The sequence below is a fragment of the Caretta caretta genome, chromosome 18 (genome assembly GCF_965140235.1).
Source record: "Caretta caretta isolate rCarCar2 chromosome 18, rCarCar1.hap1, whole genome shotgun sequence".
In the NCBI taxonomy this organism is placed as follows: Eukaryota; Metazoa; Chordata; order Testudines; family Cheloniidae; genus Caretta; species Caretta caretta.
In genome coordinates this window covers 16,971,476-16,995,002 of record NC_134223.1, presented here as the reverse complement: position 1 = coordinate 16,995,002, position 23,527 = coordinate 16,971,476, and the positions used below count along the sequence as shown (strand labels likewise).

The following is a 23,527-nucleotide window of genomic DNA, read 5'->3' as shown; positions in this document are numbered from 1 at the left end:
CGGAAGGGACATCCAGAAGTCCTCTTGGTACAGCTCCCCTATGCTGAGGAAGGACCAAATAAACCTAGAACATCCCTGACAGGTGTTTATTCAACCTGTTCTTTAAACCCGCCAGTGATGGGGATTCCGCAACCTCCCTTAAATCCTATTCCAGAACTTACACTACCCTTGTAGTTAGAAAGTTTTTCCTAATATCTAACCTAAACCTTCACTTACTGTCACAAACTGTTGTGTGGTGCTACTGTGCACTACTGAACTGTTCCTGGCTGTAGTTCAGTGCAGGGTGACACAATTCCTTTGTGTAGTTCAGTAAACACTTCTGTGAGGCACCAGAAAAATGTTAGATAAGTGTTATGTATTGTGTGATCTTTGGGAGTAAGAGAACCAAAGGTTATTTGAGTTGAAATGTAGAATCCTAGAATCGTAGGACTGGGAGGGATCTTGAGAGGTCAATCTAGTCCAGTCGCCTGCATTGGTCCTACTTAAATCATTTCAAGGTTATGAACAATTAAACATACTTCAAGGGTCACAAGTTAGTTTGGGCCTAAAATTTAGATTTTTATTTTAAAAATACTACGAAAACTAAGATCAGTTAAAGGATTCCCCTACTTTGTGATACAACTATATTTTGTTTAGTTGTAAACATTCCCCTGCATTGATTGCAATCCAAACTTCATAGCATTACTAGCACATGATCCACAAAAGTAAAGTGACTAATCTGATTTTCATTGTCCAAGTGGAGAGGAATATAAAAATCAAGAACTGGTATTAATGATAAGTAACCTTGATATTTTAACTTTATTTCCAGTGTTGTGTAAGGCATTGACACCGAAAAACTTTTCAAATGTGTTTAACCCCAAAGTATCCCCTTTTTGTGTTTTAAGACACTTGATCTAATACTCGGAACCTGAGTTACTTTACACAATACAATGAGCTATATAGACACGGTCTGAACTACATAAATTTTATGTTTAAAAACATGCAGTTTCCATGCAAACTGAAATGGATCTAGCCATATTCTTGTAATAGTAAATTGTAACAGGCTGCAGTGTGGGACTTTTAATCCTGATTCTTTTTCAGTCTTATTCCCTGGAGAAATAAGGAAGGCTCTTAAACTACTGGAAAGCTAGATCAGTGTTTTTTTTTTCTAGGCCACCTGGAGGAAATGTTTGGTTTTAATTTCTGCTAATACGACACATACACAATACAGAATTGACGTTGTAAACAGTAGCCAGTTAGAAAGCTAAGATGATACCATGGAAAAATGAGACCTGTAAATGCCAGTCCAAACAGCTATAATTGGCTTGTCTGCATAGCAAAACAGAACATTTGGTTTCTACAAAGAAAAATTATGGTATCTGTACCGGTATGTTGACTACTGTACCCAGAGCATGAGTCATTCGCATGTCAGATTTTTATTTGAAGATTTAAAAGCCCTAGGTGCCGGGGATAGCTATAAAAATGTTTTCACCAAAAGTGTGTCCACTTCTTTGGTAAACGCAAAGTTAAAAGCTGGATACAATTTACCAAATGGTTTTTAATATAATCCCCACTGTGTTTTAGATAGCGACAAACTTTCATCTTAAATCAGTTGTGAATTTCATGTTTAAAAGGCTCATTTGGTAGGTGTATAAAATGGAACATTTGAAATACTTGGGTGGATTGAAGCTTAACTTGATAATATGTACAGAGTGTTACCTAATATATGCCAGTAGTTGTACTCATGCACTATTTGCATAGTGCCTTTTGTGGGCCTGAGAAGGCTTTCCGGTATTAAACCGTGCACCATATTAAACCATATATTCAGACTCTGCTTAAATGCAGCCCCTTTTGAGCATTATCATGGTACCAACAGTGCTACACAGTAGGGGCAAGAAATTAAAATTAGGGCTGTCAAGTGATTAAAAAAATTCATCAGGTGATTAAACAATAATAGAATACCATTTACTTAAATATTTTGGATGTTTTCTACATTTTCAAATATATTGATTTCAATTATAACACAATACAAAGTGTACAGCGCTCACTTTATTTTTTATTACAGATACTAAACTGTAAACAAATTGTATTTTTCAATTCACCTAATACAAGTACTGTAGTGCAATCTCTATCATGAAAGTTGAACTTACAAATGTAGAATTATGTTAAAAAAAATAAACTGCATTCAAAAATAATGCAAAACTTTAGAGCCTACAAGTCTACTCAGTCCTATTTCTTGTTCAGCCAATGGCTCAGACAAACAAGTTTGTTTACATTTGCAGGAGATAATGCTGTCTGCTTCTTGTTCACAATGTCACCTGAAAGTGAGAAGGTGTTCTTATGGCACTGTTGTAGCCTGCGTCGCAAGATATTTACATGCCAGATGCGTTAAAGATTCATATGTCTCTTCATGCTTCAACCACCATTCCAGAGGACATGCATCTATGCCGATGATGGGTTCTGCTCTATAACAGTTCAAAGCAGTGTGGATCAGCACATGTTCATGTTCATCATCTGAGTCAGATGCCACCAGCAGAAGGTTGATTTTCTCTCTTGGTGGTTTGGGTTCTGTAGTTTCTGCATCAGAGTGTTGCTCTTTTAAGACTTCTGAAAGCATGCTCCACACTTCGTCCCTCTCGGATTTTGGAAGGCACTTCAGATGCTTAAATCTTGGGTGGAGTGCTGTAGCTATCTTTAGAAATCTCACATTTGGTACCTTCTTTGAGTTTTGTCAAATCTGCAGCGAAAGTGTTCTTAAAATGAACATGTGCTGGGTCATCATCCAAGACTGCTAGAACATGAAATATATAGCAGAATGTGGGTAAAATAGAGCTGGAGACATACAATTCTCCCCCAAGGAGTTCAGTCACAAATGTAATTAATGGATTCTTTTTTTAATGAGCATGGAAGCATGTCCTCTAGAATGGTGGTCGACACATGAAGGGGTATACAAATGTTTAGCATATCTGGCACATAAATGCCTTGCAACACCGGCTACAAAAGTCCCGTGCGAATGCCTATTCTCGCTTTCAGGTGACATTGTAAATAAGAAGCGGGCAGCATTATCTCCTGTAAGTGTAAACAAACTTGTTTGTCTTAGCGATTGGCTGAACGAGAAGTAGGACTGAGGGGACTGGTAGGCTCTGAAGTTTAGCGTTTTTGTTTCTGAGTGCAGTTATGTCACAAAAAATCTACATTTGTAAGTTGCACTTTCATGATAGAGATTGCGCTTGTATGAGGTGAATTGAAAAATACTTTCTTTTATATCATTTTTACAGTGCAAAAATTTGTAATAATATGAAGTGAGCAGTGTACACTTTAGTCTGTAATTCAATATCTTTGAAAATGTAGAAAAAATATGTAATATATTTCAATTGGTATTCTATTTAACAGTGTGATTAAAACTGATTTAATTTTTTTAATTATGATTAATTTTTTGAGTTAATCTTGTGAGTTAATTAATCAACAGCCCTAATTAAAATAGAATATCTGTCCAACTATGACAATGGCTTCCTATGCTGGAAAGGGCTGGCAGAGTGAAGTACCCATGGCGTGTATTGCCCTTGCCTCTTCATGCTGTGTGCCATAAACACATGATTGTCTAGCTGTGTTTGAAATTTAAATGCATCAGATACTACTGCTGTTTATTTTAAAGTATAGTTGGCCTAGGAAGATGATCTGTGCATTGTTGTCTGTGTGCCAACTCTAATTAATTAGAGCTCTATGGCTCAGATGCTGCTGAAATCTCTATGAAGAAACAGATTATGCTAAACCCAGTTGGACAAAGAGTGAATAGTACATAATTAATGGAAAACTCAGGGTATCAGGGTGCACAGTTAGTGATCTATTCCTCCTTCCCTCACTTAACTCCCTTCCCCCGGCATGACTGTACAAGCCCAGTTTTATTTCCTGTTCCTCCCATTTCATTGTCCTCATCGCTTCCTTAGTTATTTACTCTGAATTATTTTTTCCCCTTATTTATATTTTGGCAGTGCCTTGAAGCTCTAGTCATGGACCAGGACCCCACGTGTGAGGAGTACCAACACAGAGCACAAAAAGACAGTCCCTCCCCCTAAAGAGCTTACAATCGAAGTAGTGACCCAATAAAGTTACCCATGTCTGAGCTATGCCATTGTTCAGGCCAAGGGCTGTTCCTGTTGAAGGTGAAACCATTTTCTTTGTGCATTAAGGGCCTAAATTTTCAAAAACTATTAGTTATTTTAGGTGCCCAACTTGACACCTTAAAGGGACTTGATACTCCAAGGGTGGATGCTAGGCACTGTCTGAAAATCAGACCTCTAAGATGTCTGAAGTTAGTCATACAAAATCACTAGTCACTTGAAAATGTAGGCCCTAGAATACATAGAATTATAAAGTAAACATCCAAGGGCATTTGAGGGAAAAGAACTTGTTTTGGCTGTATCCTACTGCTACATCTGTTCTGTACTTTAAATTGTGTATGTAAAATGCTCAGTTAACCATAGAATGTCTGAGACCATGAGCAGACAAAATAGGTGGGTGGGGTCTAAATGCAAAGTCTGTTGCATCTGGAAATGGATATGAAGAATGTCCTATGTTTAGGAATGGTCATATTTTAAGAAGGGGAACTGTGAAGGTTTTTACATCTAAACCATACAAACAGCCAGTATTTTACTGTCCTCTCTGTATAGGAGGTTTTTGTCCCACATCCATCAATATGGAATTTGACCACCCTACACAGCAATAATTGTGGTACAACTACAGTGTCCTTCCAGCTATGTTTCATGCAGGAGCCTCTCTGTGTTTTGATATAACTGGTGACTCATTCTCCCCACTTTATTTATAATCGGGGAAAACAATCCCAAAATAAAATGGAACAATTGATTTAGGGCAACTTTTCCTGGCCTATTTTATATTGAGTTTGAAACGGACTTTCTTCTTTACTGTTACAAGCATTGTTACAAAAATTGCCTGCTTATGTACAAGTAGTTCTTGCCATGGTCTGGCTGAGGTAGCACCGGAAACCATATCCTATGATACTGGCAAGAATTGCCTCTCTTTTTTTTTTTTTCTTTTTATAGTAACTTCCCTATTTTAATGCTTGTGAAAGGTGCTGGGATGAAAGTCCTGGAGACAGAAGCCTTTATCCACAAAATGTACATTATGGCCATTAGCTTCCTCCCCCTTGGTTCACCCCAACAATGTGCTTCAGTCCTTCTCTGAATGGTCCACATCCATAGGTGAAAAAGGAGTTCATTTGCCATTCTTGGTCTTTTGAAGACTGTTCACAATGGGTACAATGGTGAGCGCTGATAGATGTGGTTTTGTTTTTGTGTGGGTGTGTTTTTTGCGGTGTGGCCACCTACATGTTGGAAACTTGACTGGAAGCTCCCATTCTTTCCCTGTTGGCCATCAGAGGGTGGTAACTTCTGGCAACCTAATGATGTAGAGCTCCCTATCTCATTACTGAGTCATCTAGTTCCCCTGTAACTCTCTTTTTTTAAAATGACAGGATGTTAGTGTAATAACTTCATCCCTTTTCATTTCAAGGTAAGATTATACAGAGTTGGTTTAATTAATTAGGATTGTCTTCATGCTGGATTTAATAAATGCATAGCAAAGTTTAGCATTAATTAATGTAACTGACAGGACTGATAAAAGCATGTGCTAGGCTCATTTTGTGAACACATCTGCTAATGTATTTAAGTCCTGACTTGCAATACTCCTGCTCTTCTACTTCCTTGCCTTCCCCGATCAGAGATTCCCCGTGATGTCACATTGCAGGACAATTTTGGGAGTTGGACTAATGTTTCAATGTTAAAGAGCAGTTTAATAGCTGGCTGTACTATTTAATACACAATATGTCTGTATATTTTCATAGAACTGGAAGGGACCTTGAGAGGTCATCTAGTCCAGTCCCCTGCACTCAAGGCAGGACTAAGTATTATCTAGACCATCCCTGACAGGTGTTTGTCCAACCTGCTCTTAAAAATCCCCAGTGATGGAGATTATACCACCTCCCTAGAAAATTTATTCCAGTGCTTAACCACCCTGACAGTAAGTTTTTCCTAATGTCCAACCTAAACCGCCCTTGCTGCAAATTTTGTGTGATATTGCAAGAGTTCTTTTAATAAACCTCCCTTTTTGGGGTGCTTGCCCTTTCACAGTGCAGTAGTAGGTTAATGCATGAGGAAATATAATAGCATTGGTCACTAGCTTTGGGTTAGATCTTTCAAAAGCCATTTTTTCTGATTTCTGTGATCAAACCCTTTCACACTTCAACAGAGGGGCAGATTTTGATCTCGGTTACCCTGATGTAAATTTGGAGTAACTCCCCTTGAAGTTAATGGAGTTAATTACTTCTGATTCTCCCTGGTGTGAAGTGTGGAATCTCGCCTCACTTTGCGATGTCCAGAACACATCTGTTATGTGGTATCTGAAAGTTCTCTAACAATCTAATTCTCTTGTCTCAGCAAACTTTGCACTCTTTTTTTGCCATTTAAAGTGCTTAAAAGAAATCTGCCACCATCAAGTGCAAGACTTTTCCCTAATCCTAACTCCAAAAGAATGGACTCTGTTCAGGCTAGCTGGTTTCTGTGCTCCAAATCCCACTAGAATATCTGGTGCCCTGGCCAAGATCACAGCTTCACTGTCGCCTTGCTACAAAAGTAAAACTAGAGTTTTACATCATTGTGAGCTTGTATGGTGGTAATTTTCCACGCCCCCATGAGCCGTTTCCCTTTAATGCCACCTTGTCTTTTTCTCTTATTGTCCCCTTGTGGTTCCATATACGAAGTGTACGCCAATTAAAATCCTAATCTCTGAAAATGGTATCCACAGGTTTAGAGTTGGGTTAGGTCTGGCCTACAGCTGTGAAGATGCATCTTTAATGTGGGGGGAGAGGATAGAAAACATCTGGATGCTGACACTAAGTCAGCTTCTGAGGGATCTCTTCCATTTAATGCAGCTTGACTTAGCATCGCTTCAAGGGTCTGAGTGTGAGGCTCACAGTGACTTCTATCGTCTGTGATGGTAATGTACATTTATTCCCTTAAAATCTCTGTATTTCCTTGTTCCAGAATTGTCAATGGTCAACTATACGTGAATCATACAGAAGAGTGTTATCCCACCCTCAGAGAAGTTTGCACTAACACATTATTTTACATCTCAGATCATGCTGTTTACACGATGAACAGAATATTACTCTTACTAGATGCTTTTGTAAACTTTGGGGAGAGAACCTAGCCTTTAGTACGATCGACTATGCTCTAACTTTTTCTTAAATTTTAACTTCTGAAATAGAATTTAGAATAACTACAGTACTCAAAGGTGGTGAATAACTTTATTGTGGTATAAACATAAACAGAGAGCCTGGACCTAACACATTCAAGCCATACGTTTTTTGTTTTTGTTTTAAAAACCAAATCCCCCAACCACTGTATCTGTATTTTATTACATGATTCACTCTGTTTAAACATTTTGGCATGTTTAGTACAACTTTTGAAATAGTTGCAAATCATAGAACTATAAATCTTTAGGCCTCTGGAAAACTGTAAATGGCGGAATTGGGAATAAGAAAAAGGACACACGTCTAACTGGTTAGAAGCACAAAGTCGTACAAGAGAGATTACTGAAACTTGGATAAAGTGAACTTCTTTAAATTTTTAATTAGAAATTTTCAGGCTAAGTAGCAGAAATACATCTTTTAGACGATTTATTGAAATAGGAAGCAAAAATATTAAACTTAGAATTTAGATAAATGTTTTAGATAAATGTTTGCATGAAGAGAATTCCAACTGAGAATGTGTAAAAAAAAGCTCGGGTTCTGCTGCATTGTCTTAAGTATCTACTCAATGGGCCTCATTCTCCTTACACTGGTTTAAGATCGGCACAATTCCACTAACTGCAATGGAGTTACTCCAGATTTACATTCATTTAAGTGAGAGGCGAGCTGGGCTCATTAAGTAAGAAGAAAGACAATGCAGCAACAATAGGATGGAAGAACCCAGCAGCACAGGTTGGCAATTGGCAGTGCTTCATGCTAAACAAATGCAATATAGATCCAGTCCTGTAGAAGTTATTTTGGGTGGGTGTTTAGAGAAAGTGATTGCTTGATCCAGTTTTCTTAACCAAATCACCATGGTTTGGAAGCCTAAGACTGTTTTAATATTTTAGTAGCTGACTAAACCTTATAATGATAGGACATTGCTGCACTCTTCAGAGTTGGCGACAAAGAATCCCTGTTGATGTCTTAAATACTAAGTTTTAATTCCTGTACCAGTACTATATAGCAATAAACCAAAGTGTCCTCTTACTATACAACACATAGAATATCAGGGTTGGAAGGGACCTCAGGAGGTCATCTAGTCCAACCCCCTGCTCAAAGCAGGACCAGTCCCCAACTAAATCATCCCAGCCAGGGCTTTGTCAAACCTGACCTTTAAAACCTCAAAGGAAGGCTATTCCACCACCTCCCTAGGTAACGCATTCCAGTGCTTCACCACCTCCTAATGAAAAAGTTTTTCCTAATATCCAACCTAAACCTCCCCCACTGCAACTTGAGACCATTACTCCTTGTTTTGTAATCTGCTACCACTGAGAACAGTCTAGATCCATCTTCTTTGGAACCCCCTTTCAGGTAGTTGAAAGCAGCTATCGAATTCCCCCCTCATTCTTCTCTTCTGCAGACTAAACAATCCCAGTTCCCTCAGCCTCTCCTCATAAGTCATGTGTTTCAGTCCCCTAATCATTTTTTGTTGCTCTCCGCTGGGCGCTTTCCAATTTTTCCACATCCTTGTAGTGTGGGTCCCAAAATTGGACACAGTACTCCAGATGAGGCCTCACCAATGTTGAATAGAGGGGAACGATCACGTCCCTCGATCTGCTGGCAATGCCTCTACGTATACATCCCAAAATGCCGTTAGCCTTCTTGGCAACAAGGGCACACTATTGACTCTCAACCAGCTTCTCGTCCACTGTAACCCCTAGGTCCTTTTCTGCAGAACTGCTGCCGAGCCATTAGGTCCCTAGTCTGTAGAGGTACATGGGATTCTTCTGTCCTAAGTGCAGGAGTCTGCACTTGTCCTTGTTGAACCTCATCAGATTTCTTTTGGCCCAATCCTCTAATTTGTCTCGGTCCCTCTGTATCCTATCCCTACCCTCCAGTGTATCTACCACTCCTCCCGGTTTAGTGTCATCTGCAGACTTGCTGAGGGTGCAGTCCACGCCATCCTCCAGATCATTAATTAAGAATATTGAACAAAACTGGCCACAGGACTGACCCTTGGGGCACTCCGCTTGATACCGGCTGCCGACTAGACATGGAGCCATTGATCACTACCCATTGAGCCTGGCGATCTAGTCCCCTTTCTATCCACATCGTGACATCAGACTCTAAGCCGTCTACTGTGCTGCTCGTAAGAATAGCTTCTTTAGTGTGGATGAAAGCGTGACTGTGTGTTTGAGAGGAGTAAGAAAAGGAGGTGCCAGCGTGATATGTAACCTAAACACGTTCAGGCCGGTACTTCCCCTGGCTTTGGCATTGAGCTAGACTTTGAGGTGGGAATAGTCTGAGCTCAGAGTCGTCTGTTCAGCACGTGCGCTGCCAGCTGTGCTGAATTGCTTGTGAAGGTTTAAGATACGTATTGCTAACTATAAGGAATGAAGGAAGACACTCACTTTGCTGAGGACTTGCCTGTATGTATCTGCCAACTAATATACTAATAGCACAGAGCTAGTGTGCATCTCTGTGTGTTTGAATTCTATGAGTTGGGAGGTTATGAATAAACTGATTAGAGGGGCAAACAGTGGGTGGGCTTATTCTTGTTTGGGATAAGGTGGGAGGACAGAGTATAATCTTCTATGAGATGATCTCTTGAAAAACAAAACTTTAAACTAAGTTGAGTTTGTTTTACTGTTCATTGTGATCTTTTTCGCTTTGTGTGGAATGAATGGTGGACAGCTGATGAGTTGAGTTCTTTAAATTTTGCAAAGACCTAAAGAGTTTTTCCATACCAAGAAATGAACACCATACATCTTTCGTAAAATTGAGAGATTGCTCATGTAAATAGCTTGTGGCCTATTGACTAAAAATTAGTACATAGTGCTAAGGGTACAGGAGAAATTAGGTGTGCATGCAGGCAACATTTTCTGCCTAGAGTCAAACGCATTTGAGCCTAATGCTAATTATGCTTTTCAGTTTCACCCTTGTGGGATTCTATTGGCTTCAGTGGAGTTACTGTGGCATGAGATCAGAATCAGGCCCATTATAAAAGGCGGTGGGATCAAGGATGTAAAATGGGCATAATACAATTGACAAGTAGTGGTTTGTCTAGGTTGAAAACATCCTGGAGAAATGCATATGCTGCTAGTGTTGACTTGCTGAACATCACAGTGGTGAGGTTCCTGCTGGAGCTGAGAGCCAGCATTGCTGTTCAAAAGTCAAAGGAAAAGTTTGTGTACACCATCTGGAGAGGTGGCTATGCCAAAAAATGTGTCTGGAATGCATAGGGGAGGAGACGGTGGGGGTGGGACACTGTGTGGGCAGAAGAGGAAGGTCTGACTCAAATGACTCTCAAGATATCTGGGCAAGCATAGTGGAGACAGTGACACAAGTGTCACACCATGAAGGCATATTGAAATTCACCCCAGCTTGTGATGAGGGAAAGAAAACAATCATGAGTACATAATGCAAACACTCACCATTACCACCTCCAGTTTTTCAACGTGTGGTATGTTGGTTTTTTCAGGTGCAATGTGTATAATAAGAGAATATATGAAAATGGCATAAATCTTAAAATACTTGTTTCTGGCCTCTTATTCTGTATGTAGGCAGATGGCCCCTGGGAGAAAGTAGCTCTAAGTTGGCAGAAGAGGTAAAACTTGACTGTGGGCTTTTTAGTAAATGTAATTCCCTGACTTAGTGTTCAGCAAAGAAAGCTAAAGGACAGATGCTAGAGACATATTTTATCTTAGAAAGGAAACATACCCGGGAGAAACTGATATTGTGCCAGAGCATGTGATTAAGAGAGTATATAGACCGAAAAATCCAGGACCAGATGGGATCCAAATCAGGATTCTGAAGGAAGCAGAAATTGGGGGCATACCTGATAGATTGGAGAGTAGAAGGAAAGCATATGTTTTAGGCACATCCGGGGAACTAACATCCATTAAAACAGAAGCATGAACAACATGGACTCCCAAAAGGAAGAACGTGGCTAGTAAATCCAGTGGAGCTTTTCAAGGATGTAACCAAGAGTGACCTGGTGAAACTATGGACCTAGTAAGTGCTATAGAACTATTTGAGTGGATAACTAATTGGCCATTGTAGACCAATCATAATTCCAAGTGAAAGCGTTTTTGGAGAAAGGGATAGCGCAAGGCTTGGGGGAGTGATTTTCATTAGTGATCTGGAAGAAGGAAACATTGCAGTGAGATGACAATTGGCTGAGGATATAAAAAGGGCAGTGCCAATCTTTCTTTTGCAGAGCAAAAGACATTCAGAAGAATGTTGTCTGTTAAGCAAGTGGTCTGGACAATTCACTGCAGAGAATGTAGGCTGATAGTGAAAGACCAAAATAATAGAAATAGACTATCCACTCTATCTACAGCAGGACACTGAGTAGGCAGAGGAGCTGGGGTTAATTTTTGATGCAATTCAAAACTTTTGTTTTATTAAACATCAGAATTCAGTGTTGAGGAGGGCATAGGTGAGCATCTGTAGGTTAGAGGAAGAGACTTAACGCAGTTCCTTCAACACCACTCGAAAATGGATTTGAGATAGTCTGAATAGATCTGGTTACCCAGGCAGCAGAGGGGAATCTTAGAACTCACAGGATAACGAGAATGAAAGATTCAGGGATTTGAGTCCTAAATTATTTCAAAGAGTTAGAAACTAGATCTTTAGAAAAGAAGTTAGAGGGGATCTGGGAGGAGTATGAATCTGTAAAGAATGTAAAAATGGATAGCTCACTTCAATGTTTGCAAGATTCAAGATCAGAAAGGGTCTGGCTACTAAAGAGGGGAATTTCTTGACACAAAAATCACACATTTGTAAATGGTGCATCTTTATACTGGTAATAACCAGTGCAAACTTGCATTCTCCAAAGACTTGTTTGTAAGTATCACTGCTTCTTCTAAGGTGAGAGGAAAGATGTGCATTGGCTAATAGGTTTTCTTCTATCCACACACTTTTGGTGTTCCTTCCTAATCCACGTCTGAAACTGCTTCCAGAGAGGGTTTTGCCTAAGGGCTTTAAGTTTAACCAATTTATTTGAGCATAAGCTTTCGTGAGCTACAGCTCACTTCATCGGATGCATACTGTGGAAAGTGTAGAAGATCTTTTTATACACACAAGATCTTCTACACTTTCCACAGTATGCATCCGATGAAGTGAGCTGTAGCTCACGAAAGCTTATGCTCAAATAAATTGGTTAGTCTCTAAGGTGCCACAAGTACTCCTTTTCTTTTTGCAAATACAGACTAACATGGCTGTTACTCTGAAACCTGGCTTTAAGTTTGGTGTATTACCTTCTGAAAATATCTATTTTTAGAAATGGAGTGTCTGGAAATAAATAAGTGGTCTTTCACCTAGGTTTCAAATTATAGCAAGACTTTGTATGTTGAACAGTTTAAAAAACAATTGAAAAAAATCCTAGAGGCCTGATTCTGCAGTGGTTTGACAAAAAGCATAAATGAGCCACAGGTTAAAATGGCCCTGTATGCTGGCATATTTTACTGAAACCGAATGTTGCAGAAGCCTGGGAAGATAATGATGGTGTTGACAGCAGTATGTCCCATTCCTGTATGGAACTGGAATGCAGTGTGTGAATCCTGACCCTGAGATTAGTCATACCACTGTAATAGATACTAAGCAGCAGATGAAATTCATCCCTTTCATATGGAGACTGTATAAAGTTCCAATAAGCATAAATCAATGTCTTTCTCCAGCACACCCAGGCCTGGTGACATATTTTCAAGGCACTTTTCTCCTTTGGATTTTTTAATTCCCTTAAGAAGATCAGTTATACAAACCCAGTTCTGAGTAGGTCCCACACATTTTTGCAACTAGCATTAAGAGCACAATATGACTGGCTTGTAACATATAGGCCCTTACTGTGGGAAATATTGTATGCAAACAGAAGACATACATTTTTATGTATATAAAACGGGTACATGTCATTAATTGTTCAAGTATTGTGGCTACGGAACTCGCTCTATAAAAGACAGACGTTTCTTAAAGCTTCTTCATTTTCAGAGCCTTCGAGGGTGATTTTTGCTTCTGTACGGACAGGAATAGTAAATTTCTGTGAAGGTGGCGGTGTATTCCAGAGACTCTATGAATTTTCCTGATTGGGTTGTTTTACCAGTTTTTAGGAGATTGCTGTAGAGTTCAGTTAAGTTCATTGACCTTTATATTTTCAAATAGGAGACAACTTTTATCTCTTCCTTGGGTGGGTTTATGGGGTTTTTGTTTTTTGTTTTGGTCCTAATTATTAGCTTCTAAGCAAAAAAAGGCAAATAAAGAGTAATGGAAGCATTTACTTTACTGAAAATACAAAAATTTACTTTCCAAGTTACTTAACTCTAGAAACTTCAGATATACACAGAATGGGATTTTACACATGTTGGACAGAAATAAGCGAATCAAGCCACGACCAGAAAGATTCCAGAACTGCAAAGATGTGTTTGATCTGATTCTAACTTGTGAAGAAAGAGTCTATGATCAAGTAGTAGAAGGTAAGGACCTTGGATGGTTAAACTAAGTTTACTTCAATTACCCTTTTAGTCCCTCTCAAATTGGAAACATCTGTATCCAACCCATCTGGCGTCAGCTGGCAGATGCATCTGGGAAAAGACTAGTGGTCCCTGATCTGGGGTCAGATGTGTCATAAAGGTGATGGCTGGCTGGGAAAATGCCAACTATATCTGTAAAAGATGTTAGTGGGGTGTGCAGGTGCCTTCAAAGCAGGTTGGTGGGATTGGAGGAGCTATCCTGAAGGTCAAGTACATTTACAGACTAAGATTCCAAAAGCTTCTGAGGTCGGAATCCCAGCAGGCTGAATATGGTGCATCCTGTCTTTATGGAGAGGGCGTCACCTTGCAGGAGAGAGATGCAAGACAACCCTCCTACCTACTTCCCTGAAAACAGAAGTTGCCATTTGGAAATGAGTCCATACAAAAGTCTAGGTGTGTCAGTTGCCCAATCTTTACTACAGTTTAGACCATATTAACAGTAACCAGGCTCTGGCATAAATATGGCGAACATTGGTTCAGTGTGTCCACACAGCAGTGTCTCACCAGCTATGTTGGCCTGTTCACATCTCCATAATACATAACTGGGTCTGTATGTTCTAGGAGAGCTGCCTAGATTTTCCGCAGATTACTGATTCAGCTGAAGACTGCCAGAGGCAGAGGGTTGTGGGTGCTCTTCTATCAGAGCCGTGCACCATGTGATATTTTCCCCCCTGCCTCCCCCCCCCCACCCCATGCAAATCCTGGCAGTGGGAAGACTCCTAGACTTTAAGGCTGATCATCTCGTCTGCCCTCCTGCACATTGCAGGCCACAGAACTCCACCCAGCCACTCCTGGAATAGACTACTAACCTCTGGCTGAGTTACTGAAGTCCTCAAATCATTATTAGAAGACTTCACATTACAGAGAATGCCCCATTTACATTAGTTTAATCTTGCAAGTGATCCATGTCCCCTGGTGCAGAAGAAGGCACTCCCCCTCTCCCCGCCAAAGAGTTCCTGTCAGTCTGACCTGGGGGAAAATTCCTTCACAACCTTAACTGGTGATCAGTTAAACCCTGAGCATGTGTGCAAGACCCTGGAAAGCACCAAACACCTGGAAAAGAATTTTCTGTAGTAACTCAGAGCCCTCCACATCTAGTACCCGATCACTGGCTGTTGGGGATATTTGCTACTAGAAGTCGCAGGTGGGCTACATGCCACTGTAGGGAGTCCCATCATACCGCCCCTCCATCAACTTATTGAGCTCAGTCTTGAAGCCAGCTAAGTTTTTGCCCACACTGCTTCCCTTGGAAAGCTATTCCAAGGCTATTAGAAATCTTCACCTAACTTGTTGATGGCCAATTTATATCCATTTGTTCTTGTTAGCATTGGTACTTAACTTAAATAACCGATCTCCCGGGTATTTATCCCTCAGATATATTTATAGAGAGCAATCCTATTTCCCCTCAGCCTTCTTTTGGCTAGGCTAAACAAGCCAGGTTGTTTGAGTCTCATCATAAGGTAGATTTTTCCATTTCTCTGATCACCCTAGTAGCCCTTCTCTGCACCTATTCCAGTTTGAATTAATCTTTCTTAAACATATGAGAGACCAGAATTGCACACAGTATTCCAGATGAGATCTCATCAGTGCCTTGTATAATGGTACTAACGCTTCCCAGTTTCTATTGGGAATATCTCGCCTGATGCATCCTAAAATTGAATTAGCCTTTTTCACGGCCGCATCACGTTCACGGCTGATAGTCAGCCTGTGATCAACCAATACAACAGGTCTTTCTCCTCCTTTGTTGCTTCCAACCGATAAATCCCCAGCTTATAGCAAAAATTCTTTTTGTTAGTCCCTAAGTGCATGAACTGGCTCTTTGCACCATTAAATTTCGTCCCATTGCTATTACTCCAGTTTTTAAGGTCCTCCAGATCTTCTTAGCTAGCTAGGCAAGGTTAGAGGGTCCCATCTGCATTTCAGCAGACCTGCATTAGAGCCTAGTTACTGCCTGACAATCATGTTACAACCCTGTCCATAAGCAGGGTTGAAGCCAGGTATGCCAAAACAGTCAGAAGCCGTGGGCTAACAGCCTTGGTGTGGATATATAGAGTCAGCTCCATTACAACCTGACTATAAACTTATTAAAAACTGTAGCTTGGATGATCCCATAGTCTGAGAGCTATCTCCAGTGCTTAATGGTATCAAGAAATGTTAAGTTTGTTTTTTATTGAGAGAAGTGGAAACTGGTTCATGTTACACTAAGTAAGCAGGTTTCAGAGTAACAGCCGTGTTAGTCTGTATTCGCAAAAAGAAAAGGAGTACTTGTGGCACCTTAGAGACTAACCAATTTATTTGAGCATAAACTTTCGTGAGCTACAGCTCACTTCATCGGATGCAAAGCTTATGCTCAAATAAATTGGTTAGTCTCTAAGGTGCCACAAGTACTCCTTTTCTTTTTACTAAGTAAGCAACCGTTCAGTTGCCGAATAGTGAATGCTTAATGCTTACATGGCACTCTCTTGTGCTAAAGGCCTTTAAACAATCCTTATAATGTGCCAGAGAGGTAGAGACGTGCTATCCCCATCCTGTGAATGGGGTAAATCAAGCCAAGAGGTGACATGCCCAAGGAAATGGAGGTTCAATAGCTTTCTTGGTGGTTCTTTCTCAGTTGAAGCCCTCTTTACCTGTTTCTCTTAATGCTGTCACAGAACAGCTGCCACTGTTGACAGAGCCCAGCTGAGTGTGCCAGAGGGGCTGTTGGAGAATCTTGAGGAGCCTCATGGGCGTGTGCCGCCACACGCTGAAGGCTAATGCAAATGTGGTGGTGCTTAGAAGTGAGAGCGGAGGCAGGAACGGAGCAGTGTAGCAAAGTCACTAGAGGAGCTTCTGCTGAATTGTTGCCCTGCATTTATCTTTGGCCGGCATTGCCATCACCAAATACAAAGGACGCACTATGGTTCGTTAGAAGAGTCTCTTTACTACTCCACTGGAGACAAAGTTCCTGTCTTAAACATCCCTACAAATGCTGTCCCTTAAAATTCAGAGTGCTTGGCTCCAACTAATGGTAAAATTAGCCTGGGGAGTATAAATCGATAGTATAGATGTAACAGTGCTTTGCACATACATGGTGCTTTTCAAGGGGGATTGTCCTCATGTTACAAATTGGGGAAACTGAGCACTATGAGGCTAAATCATTTGCTTGAGGGTATACAGTCAGTGTCTGTACCAGGAACAGAACCCAGCCTCCTCGGTAACCATTCAACATGCAATATTCCATGAATCGTGAGGAGTTGTCTTTAAATTCATAAAGCAGCCAATAAAATCCAGTATCTTATATGTTTAAATAAAAGTTTTGCCTGCCTGCTTAGTCCCGTATCAGCATGTTGCCAGCTCTCCAAATCACTGTCTATTTCCTTTGGGTTTCTGTCAGTTGTACTATTGCAGAGCTCTGGGGGCTTTAAGGGATCTGGCTTGGACCCAGTTTGGCTTTTACAATAGTAAGCGGCCTGAGATCTGAATGAATTGCCACTAAACTCAGCATGCGCTGCTCGCAGAGAACAGCTCTTGCTCTAGTATTTTAGAAGAGCGTTTTCTCTATATGAGGGTAGGTGGTGGCAGGCAACTGCTCATTCAGTTTCCACATTGTGCACCTCTTTCACAGTGTGACGAGACTCTTCATAATTGGCAAATGAACGAGGGTTTGAGTGCTGCTGCATAGCTCCTGCTATGAATGGATGATGAAATGTTAAACCGGAGCCTTTGGCTAACTTTGCCAAGCTGAGGTTGCAGGAGGTGGGTGGGAAGGAGAGCCTCTTGTTAATGCAGAGCACATGACTGGAAGCTTTATAGAGTAGTGAGGAACCACACTAATAGATATTCCACAGCCTTGCAGAATATGCTTCCCTGGGAAGTGTTAACTTTTTTAATCTGTGAGTGAAACACATTAAGGCCAGTTATTTCAAAAATGACTAGTGAATTTGAGCCCTGGCTTTTGAGACACCTTAAAGGGACCTTACTTGCAGAGGATATGTGCAGAGCATTCTCTGAGAAACAGGCCTCTTTAAGGTGTCTCAAGTTGAGTACCCAAAATCACTAGTTGCTTTGGAAAATCTTTGCCTAGGTCTTTATGATCATCCAAGTAAAGGCTGGGCAAGTAACTTTTGTGCTTGGGCAGGTGAGCTCTTGTATCCTTCTGGAAGGTTCAATTATTTTATTTATAGCCAATCTCCTTTTGCTTCACTGAATACTTGGGGGTGCTGCACAGCAAAATAGAAAAACATAAAATAGCCTGACCTCTTAAAACAAGATTCAGGGAGGACTGAGACAGGACAAGACCTGTTTCGTTACTATAGCCCTCTCTCCCCATAAAGGCCTTACAAATATTTTCTTGGATGTCCATTTAAAGCCTGATGGTTTTCTGAAGTGTTGCTGTTTTGTGTGGTGTTCCCAACTAGATTTGAATTCCAGAGAACAGGAGACATGCCAACCCGTACATGTGATTAACGTGGACATTCAGGATAATCATGAGGAGGCGACTCTGGGAGCTTTCCTTATTTGTGAGCTATGTCAGTGTGTAAGTATAAAGTTCTCATGCCATATGGGCACCTTGGACTTAGCTGATTACAAGGTTTTTTTTAAAAAATTACTTAGTTTGTTTTTGTTTGTTTCACCTGTGGTAGGTGAATCTTTACCTAAAACAAAATCCATATTGACAGACTGATGTTTCTAGAATCCTTCCTTAGGATTCTCTTCAGAACGGATGTGCCTAGATGGATGAATCATCATTGAATTAATGTTTTTCTAGGCAAAAAAGTTTAAAACAAATACATAATTAGCCATGGGCATTGTGCTTGAATGAATATGCAATTCTTTTAGCAACTATTGTTTAAATCCAATATTGCATAGCCTGCACGCATCAGCACTTATTACACATTGAACCCCAGATGTGCTAACACTTCACTGTGTGCATGGAAACCGTATATACTTACAGGCGCTTATGTCGACCCAAGCTTTTACTATACAGTGATTATTTTTAGATGTTAGGTTCTGAGGTGTTACAAGAATGAGGAGTGCATCTTTTCGGAGGGTTGCCCAGAATGAATCCTCATTTGTATGTGTGGTGGGGGAGACGTAAAATGCTTAAGCAGCTGGTACCTTCTACTTTCCACCTTCAATAGTCTTAGCCCTACCACCTTATTTAATCAACACTTGTATCTTTGCTGGCTGATGCATTAAATTCTAAAGAAATCTAGCATCGTGTCCACGAAGGCAAAGGGAAAATTCTTCCACAAGCTAATAAGCCTTGATATTCCACTCTTATGGCAGACTGGTATTCCACAGGGAGTCTGGTCTAATCTCTTGATGCCACACACACACTTTCAGTCTCCAGAACCTTCTGTAGGCTTGATGAGATGGCAAAGCTCTCAAGTCTCCTGTGTGTGCTTGTGGAACTTGCACCTAATGTGGAACTTGCCGCTACTTTGATTCTTTCGCAGGGAATACTGGGTGGGGTGGAGGAGAGGTCTCCTCGCATCGCATGATCCAGGAACATGCTCATATGTAGTGCTGCCAAGAATATGCTCTAAGTAAATTGGTTTGTTTGTTATGCTATTGTTACCCAGTCTGATCGGAAGAAAAATATCACCAATATGTTGAGTGGGAACTAGAGGGGCTGTAGATGTAACTTTCTTAGGTCCTATATAGTCTCTCTCGGTCTTCTCTTTTGTCTGAGGACAAGACATAATTCCTGGCCACACTAGTTAGAAGCCTCCACTGCTAATATAGGTAGTAGGGGACGAGGATCACAATGTAGATGGGACCTTGACTGTGTTTTGTAATCTGGCTCAAGTCTTGGCTGTGTGTTGAAATAGGATTAAGGTGCCATCCGCATCGCAAAATGGGACAAAGTTGTAACTAGGTCAGGGACAACGGTATTTAACCTGCTGCCTCGCACAGTGGTCTTTCTAATGTATATGGGGCCACTGTGTTTGTTTGAAAAATGGTTCTGATTCCAGTGTGAATATGGCCCAATGTGCGAGTCTGTCTGCCTGAATTCCTTTGGGGATTTGTTTTTGTTGCTAGTAGTGAACTCAACAACCAAGCTGCATCTTTAGTAATCAAATGTGGTACAAATTACATGTCGATATTATAGTTGCATGTTATTTTGTATGTTAAAGAATACATATGTGTATCTACATATTGGGTGCATTCTTAGAATTACTAGCAAATTGCCAATGAAGTCCTTAATGTTTTATAATTTGGTCCGATTTAGAAATAAACCTAAACAAAGGAGAGCTGCCTTGTTACAAACTCGATCAGCATCATCTGATGTCAATTACTGATGTGTTCTTCCTCTTCTTAGATACAGCACACAGAAGACATGGAAAACGAAATAGATGAGCTGTTACAGGAATTTGAAGAGAAAAGTGGAAGGACTTTTCTTCACACTGTCTGCTTTTATTAAAGCACATCCGTCGCTTAGGCCTTAATGCAGATGAAAGAAGCATGTGTGTAACGTTCTGACCATACTGTACTTTCCTGGAAGATGAACTTCGAACTTTTTTTTGTTAATAATTTTCCTTTTCAGTGTTTGTTTTTACGTTTCAGGTGTTCTGCCACAGGCAGGCAGAGAGACCTGCTGAATTGTACATATGAAAATGAGAAATAAAAATATACATAAAGGCCACCTATTTAAAAATAAAAATCAAGATTTTTTTAAAATCCTACTTTAATTGTTGCAAGTGGGATTTTAATTATAAAGAGTGTTTCTTGAATATGATACAGTTTATATTGTATTTTTCCAGCTTACCAATTTATTTTATTTCAGTTGTGCATTTTTTTTCTTCTTTTAATGTAATTGACTGAATGGCTGGAATATGCAAAGATGTGAATGGGAAATGAGTATCTGTATAATATTAGATATGACATTGGAAGCATCCAATAAAAATGAAAATCTCTATTTCCTCCCTATCTTTGTTTTCAGAACAGAAGCTGGATACCTGCATGTTGGTTCCTTGTGATGAAACTAAAGGTCTCTAAAAAAGCATTAGAGAAAGTGGGGTCAAACAAATGAATGTGTGTTTGAGGGTATGGCACTGAACTGGGACTTAGAAGTTCCAGTTTCTAGTCCTGGTTCTGCCAAAGATTTCATATCTGACCTTGGGCAAGCTGCAGAGTCCCTGCTCCTGAAGTGAAATGCATTGAGGTCAGTGAGACTCCATACATGTGCAGGGATTTGCTTATGCACATCTCATTGCAGGAATCAGGGCCTTAATCTATTTCTGCCTCATTTCCCTGATATGTCACTTATAACCAAGGTGTGCTATGTGAGGATGAAATAATTACTTTAAGGCCTTAAGATACTATAATGACATGCCACAAGTAAACAGATGTGTTCCATATAAAGAATGGGAAAGTGTAAAGTCTAGAAATAGGAATGATTTAATTATAAAAGGAAATTGAGTGTTTTTGGATCTAAACATTCCCTCCCGTGTTATGGTCTCAAACAAGGTTAGTGTTTCTACTGGCAGGCCAAAAACTGACCAGTCACTGTTCATAAAGGAAAAGCAAAACATAATTGTATGGCTCAAACTGAGGGAAATGCCAAAGGTGAACAGCATAAACAGTGAAAATTAAGTAATTTATTAGAAGGTAAGAATGGAAAAAAGTGAAGAGCTACTGGTAGAAGATGAGAATCATATGTTGATGGTGTCTCTTTAAAGGTAGCCTATCAAGGATTGAGAGAGGACTAGGTTTGTGTCCTTTTTACTTCTTTATGATGTATTATAAAAGGTGTTTGCTTATTTTAAAATGACACTGCAGTCAGAATCCAGATTCCTATGTTCTGTTTCTGGTTCTCCCATTGACTTGCTATGGAATCTTGGATAAAACTCTTACCCACCCACCCATTTCACAAAGACACTTAAGCATGTGCTTAAAGCTCCCTTGACTTCAGTGGGATTTCAGCACATGCTTAAAGTTAAGCAAGGGCTTAAGTGCTTTCCTGAATTGGGGCCTTTGTGTGTGCTTTCCAATCTGTAAAATGCAGATATTTATCTACCTCTGTGAAATACTTTGAGATCTATGCATGAAAAGCCCCATGGAAGTGGCAAGTATCTACCACTTTCCTAATCTCTTTAACAAACCCAGTTCAAAGATGTATTTCTTAAAAGGTAGAATGGATGCAAGTCCAGTATCTGACCATGTTGCTTTGCACCCAGCAGCTCTTGTAGCTCTCAAGTGCAGCTTTCTGCCCCATCAAAGGCACCATGGAAATTCTGCCCCTCTTTGCCCATGCAAAGGCCAAGTCATGATTTGCATTAAAGTGAAAAGCCATGACCCTGTAGGCTGATGTGCTTTCCAGGAATGTCCTAAGTAACCACTAAATTATACTCTGATCATAGAAAGCCCTACCTCACTAAAATATCCACACACCATTTCCCCCCCCCCCCCCCGCCGCCAAAATGTAAAAGTTACAAACAGAAACCATCTCCTTGTGAATACATTCCTATGACTAGAGGGGAGTTAAAACTGTGGCACTTATAAGCAGTATTGCTTGCATAGTAAATACATTTTCATTGTTTCTCTTCTCATCCTGTTTCCTTTTGTTCCTTGAGACTATTTACTTAAAGGCAGGATTTCATTCAACTTCATCTGCTTCTGCTCATTCATATGTTTGTGACATCATAGCTGATTGCTATGGGAATATTTGCAGGCAAAGAAAGATGGTTAAGATGACTCTAGGAGAGCTAAAGTGCCTAGAGATGGCCTCTTTAAGAATGATTGAACAAAAATGTAGAGCAGAATTATTGCTTCCCCCCCCCTTCACCTCAGATGGCATCAGCAGCTCTGTAGAGTTGAACCCGTGGCGAGAAGAAGCGGGCACAGTGTTGGGAGCTGTATCCCACTTCCATCTTCACTCTTTCTTTATTGTCCCTTCATAAAAACTGAGTAAGCATCTGAGGATATTATTGTACATGGCCAGTGAACATGAGTTTTGTTAGCTTTTATTTTAAGTGAGTGTGTATCCATATAAAATGTATATACATATCCAGGAGATCTTCAGAGGTATTCTTTCTGATTACATAGGAATATGCTATGTATATGTGTGTCTAGAAGGGAAGCATCCCCATTGCTCTAGCCATTAAGTGTGGATTCATGTAGAGAACTTGAACAGTTCAGCCAAAATTATTCCATTTGCCAAACAGCTAACCTGCTGTTCCTGCAGATTATATATGAACCACTTGAATCCACCCTTCACCCCAGCTTTGCCTCCAGATGTACACAAAAGGCTTTGATCTAAAAGAATGCTCTGGGGTGTGGGATTCTACAGCATCACCCTCTCCTTTGTAAATTGTGCTTGGTCACTCAGAGGTGGAATTTAAACTGGGAGCAAATTTTTATCTCTGAGGCAGGAAATAAATTGTAATGTTAGCAGTCCTCCAAATTTTATGAGCTAAGCTGTATGCTGAAACATGCTTCATTAATAGCCACCTGAATGTATAGACGAGGATTAAGAGGGGCCCACAACCCAATGAAAAGTGATTCTAGCTGCCCTGTGCAGAGACTGCTTTCCACTCGTACCTTGCTCTGCTGCCTTCTTGAGCTGTTCGTGTGCTGACACATGTTGATTCTGAATTAAGTTATATGATGGCAAAGGAAAGATGTATTTGTACTCAAAGTGTTCCTCTGTTTGCTTCTAATGCCTTTCATCTTCATCAAAGCCCACAATAACAGGGTAGGGCCTAGAAAAACCCAAAAGGTTCCTTTTTAAAAAAAAAAAAAAAGATCCTACTTGAGCGGTCTAAATCCAAGCAACCTCCTGGGCCAAAAA

General features: G+C 40.3%; 1 protein-coding gene across 1 annotated transcript in view; it reads left to right on the top strand.

Annotated features, from left to right (window-relative positions):
* SSU72 (SSU72 homolog, RNA polymerase II CTD phosphatase) overlaps positions 1-20,653 on the top strand; it is a 62,045-nt gene extending 41,392 nt beyond the window's left edge. The window contains exons 3-5 of the mRNA XM_048825194.2: positions 13,556-13,695; positions 18,150-18,268; positions 20,057-20,653. Of these exons, the coding sequence (XP_048681151.1) occupies positions 13,556-13,695; positions 18,150-18,268; positions 20,057-20,158 (361 nt within the window). The 3' untranslated portion in view covers positions 20,159-20,653. The remainder of the gene's footprint in view (positions 1-13,555; positions 13,696-18,149; positions 18,269-20,056) is intronic.
* The last annotated feature ends 2,874 nt before the right edge of the window (positions 20,654-23,527 follow it).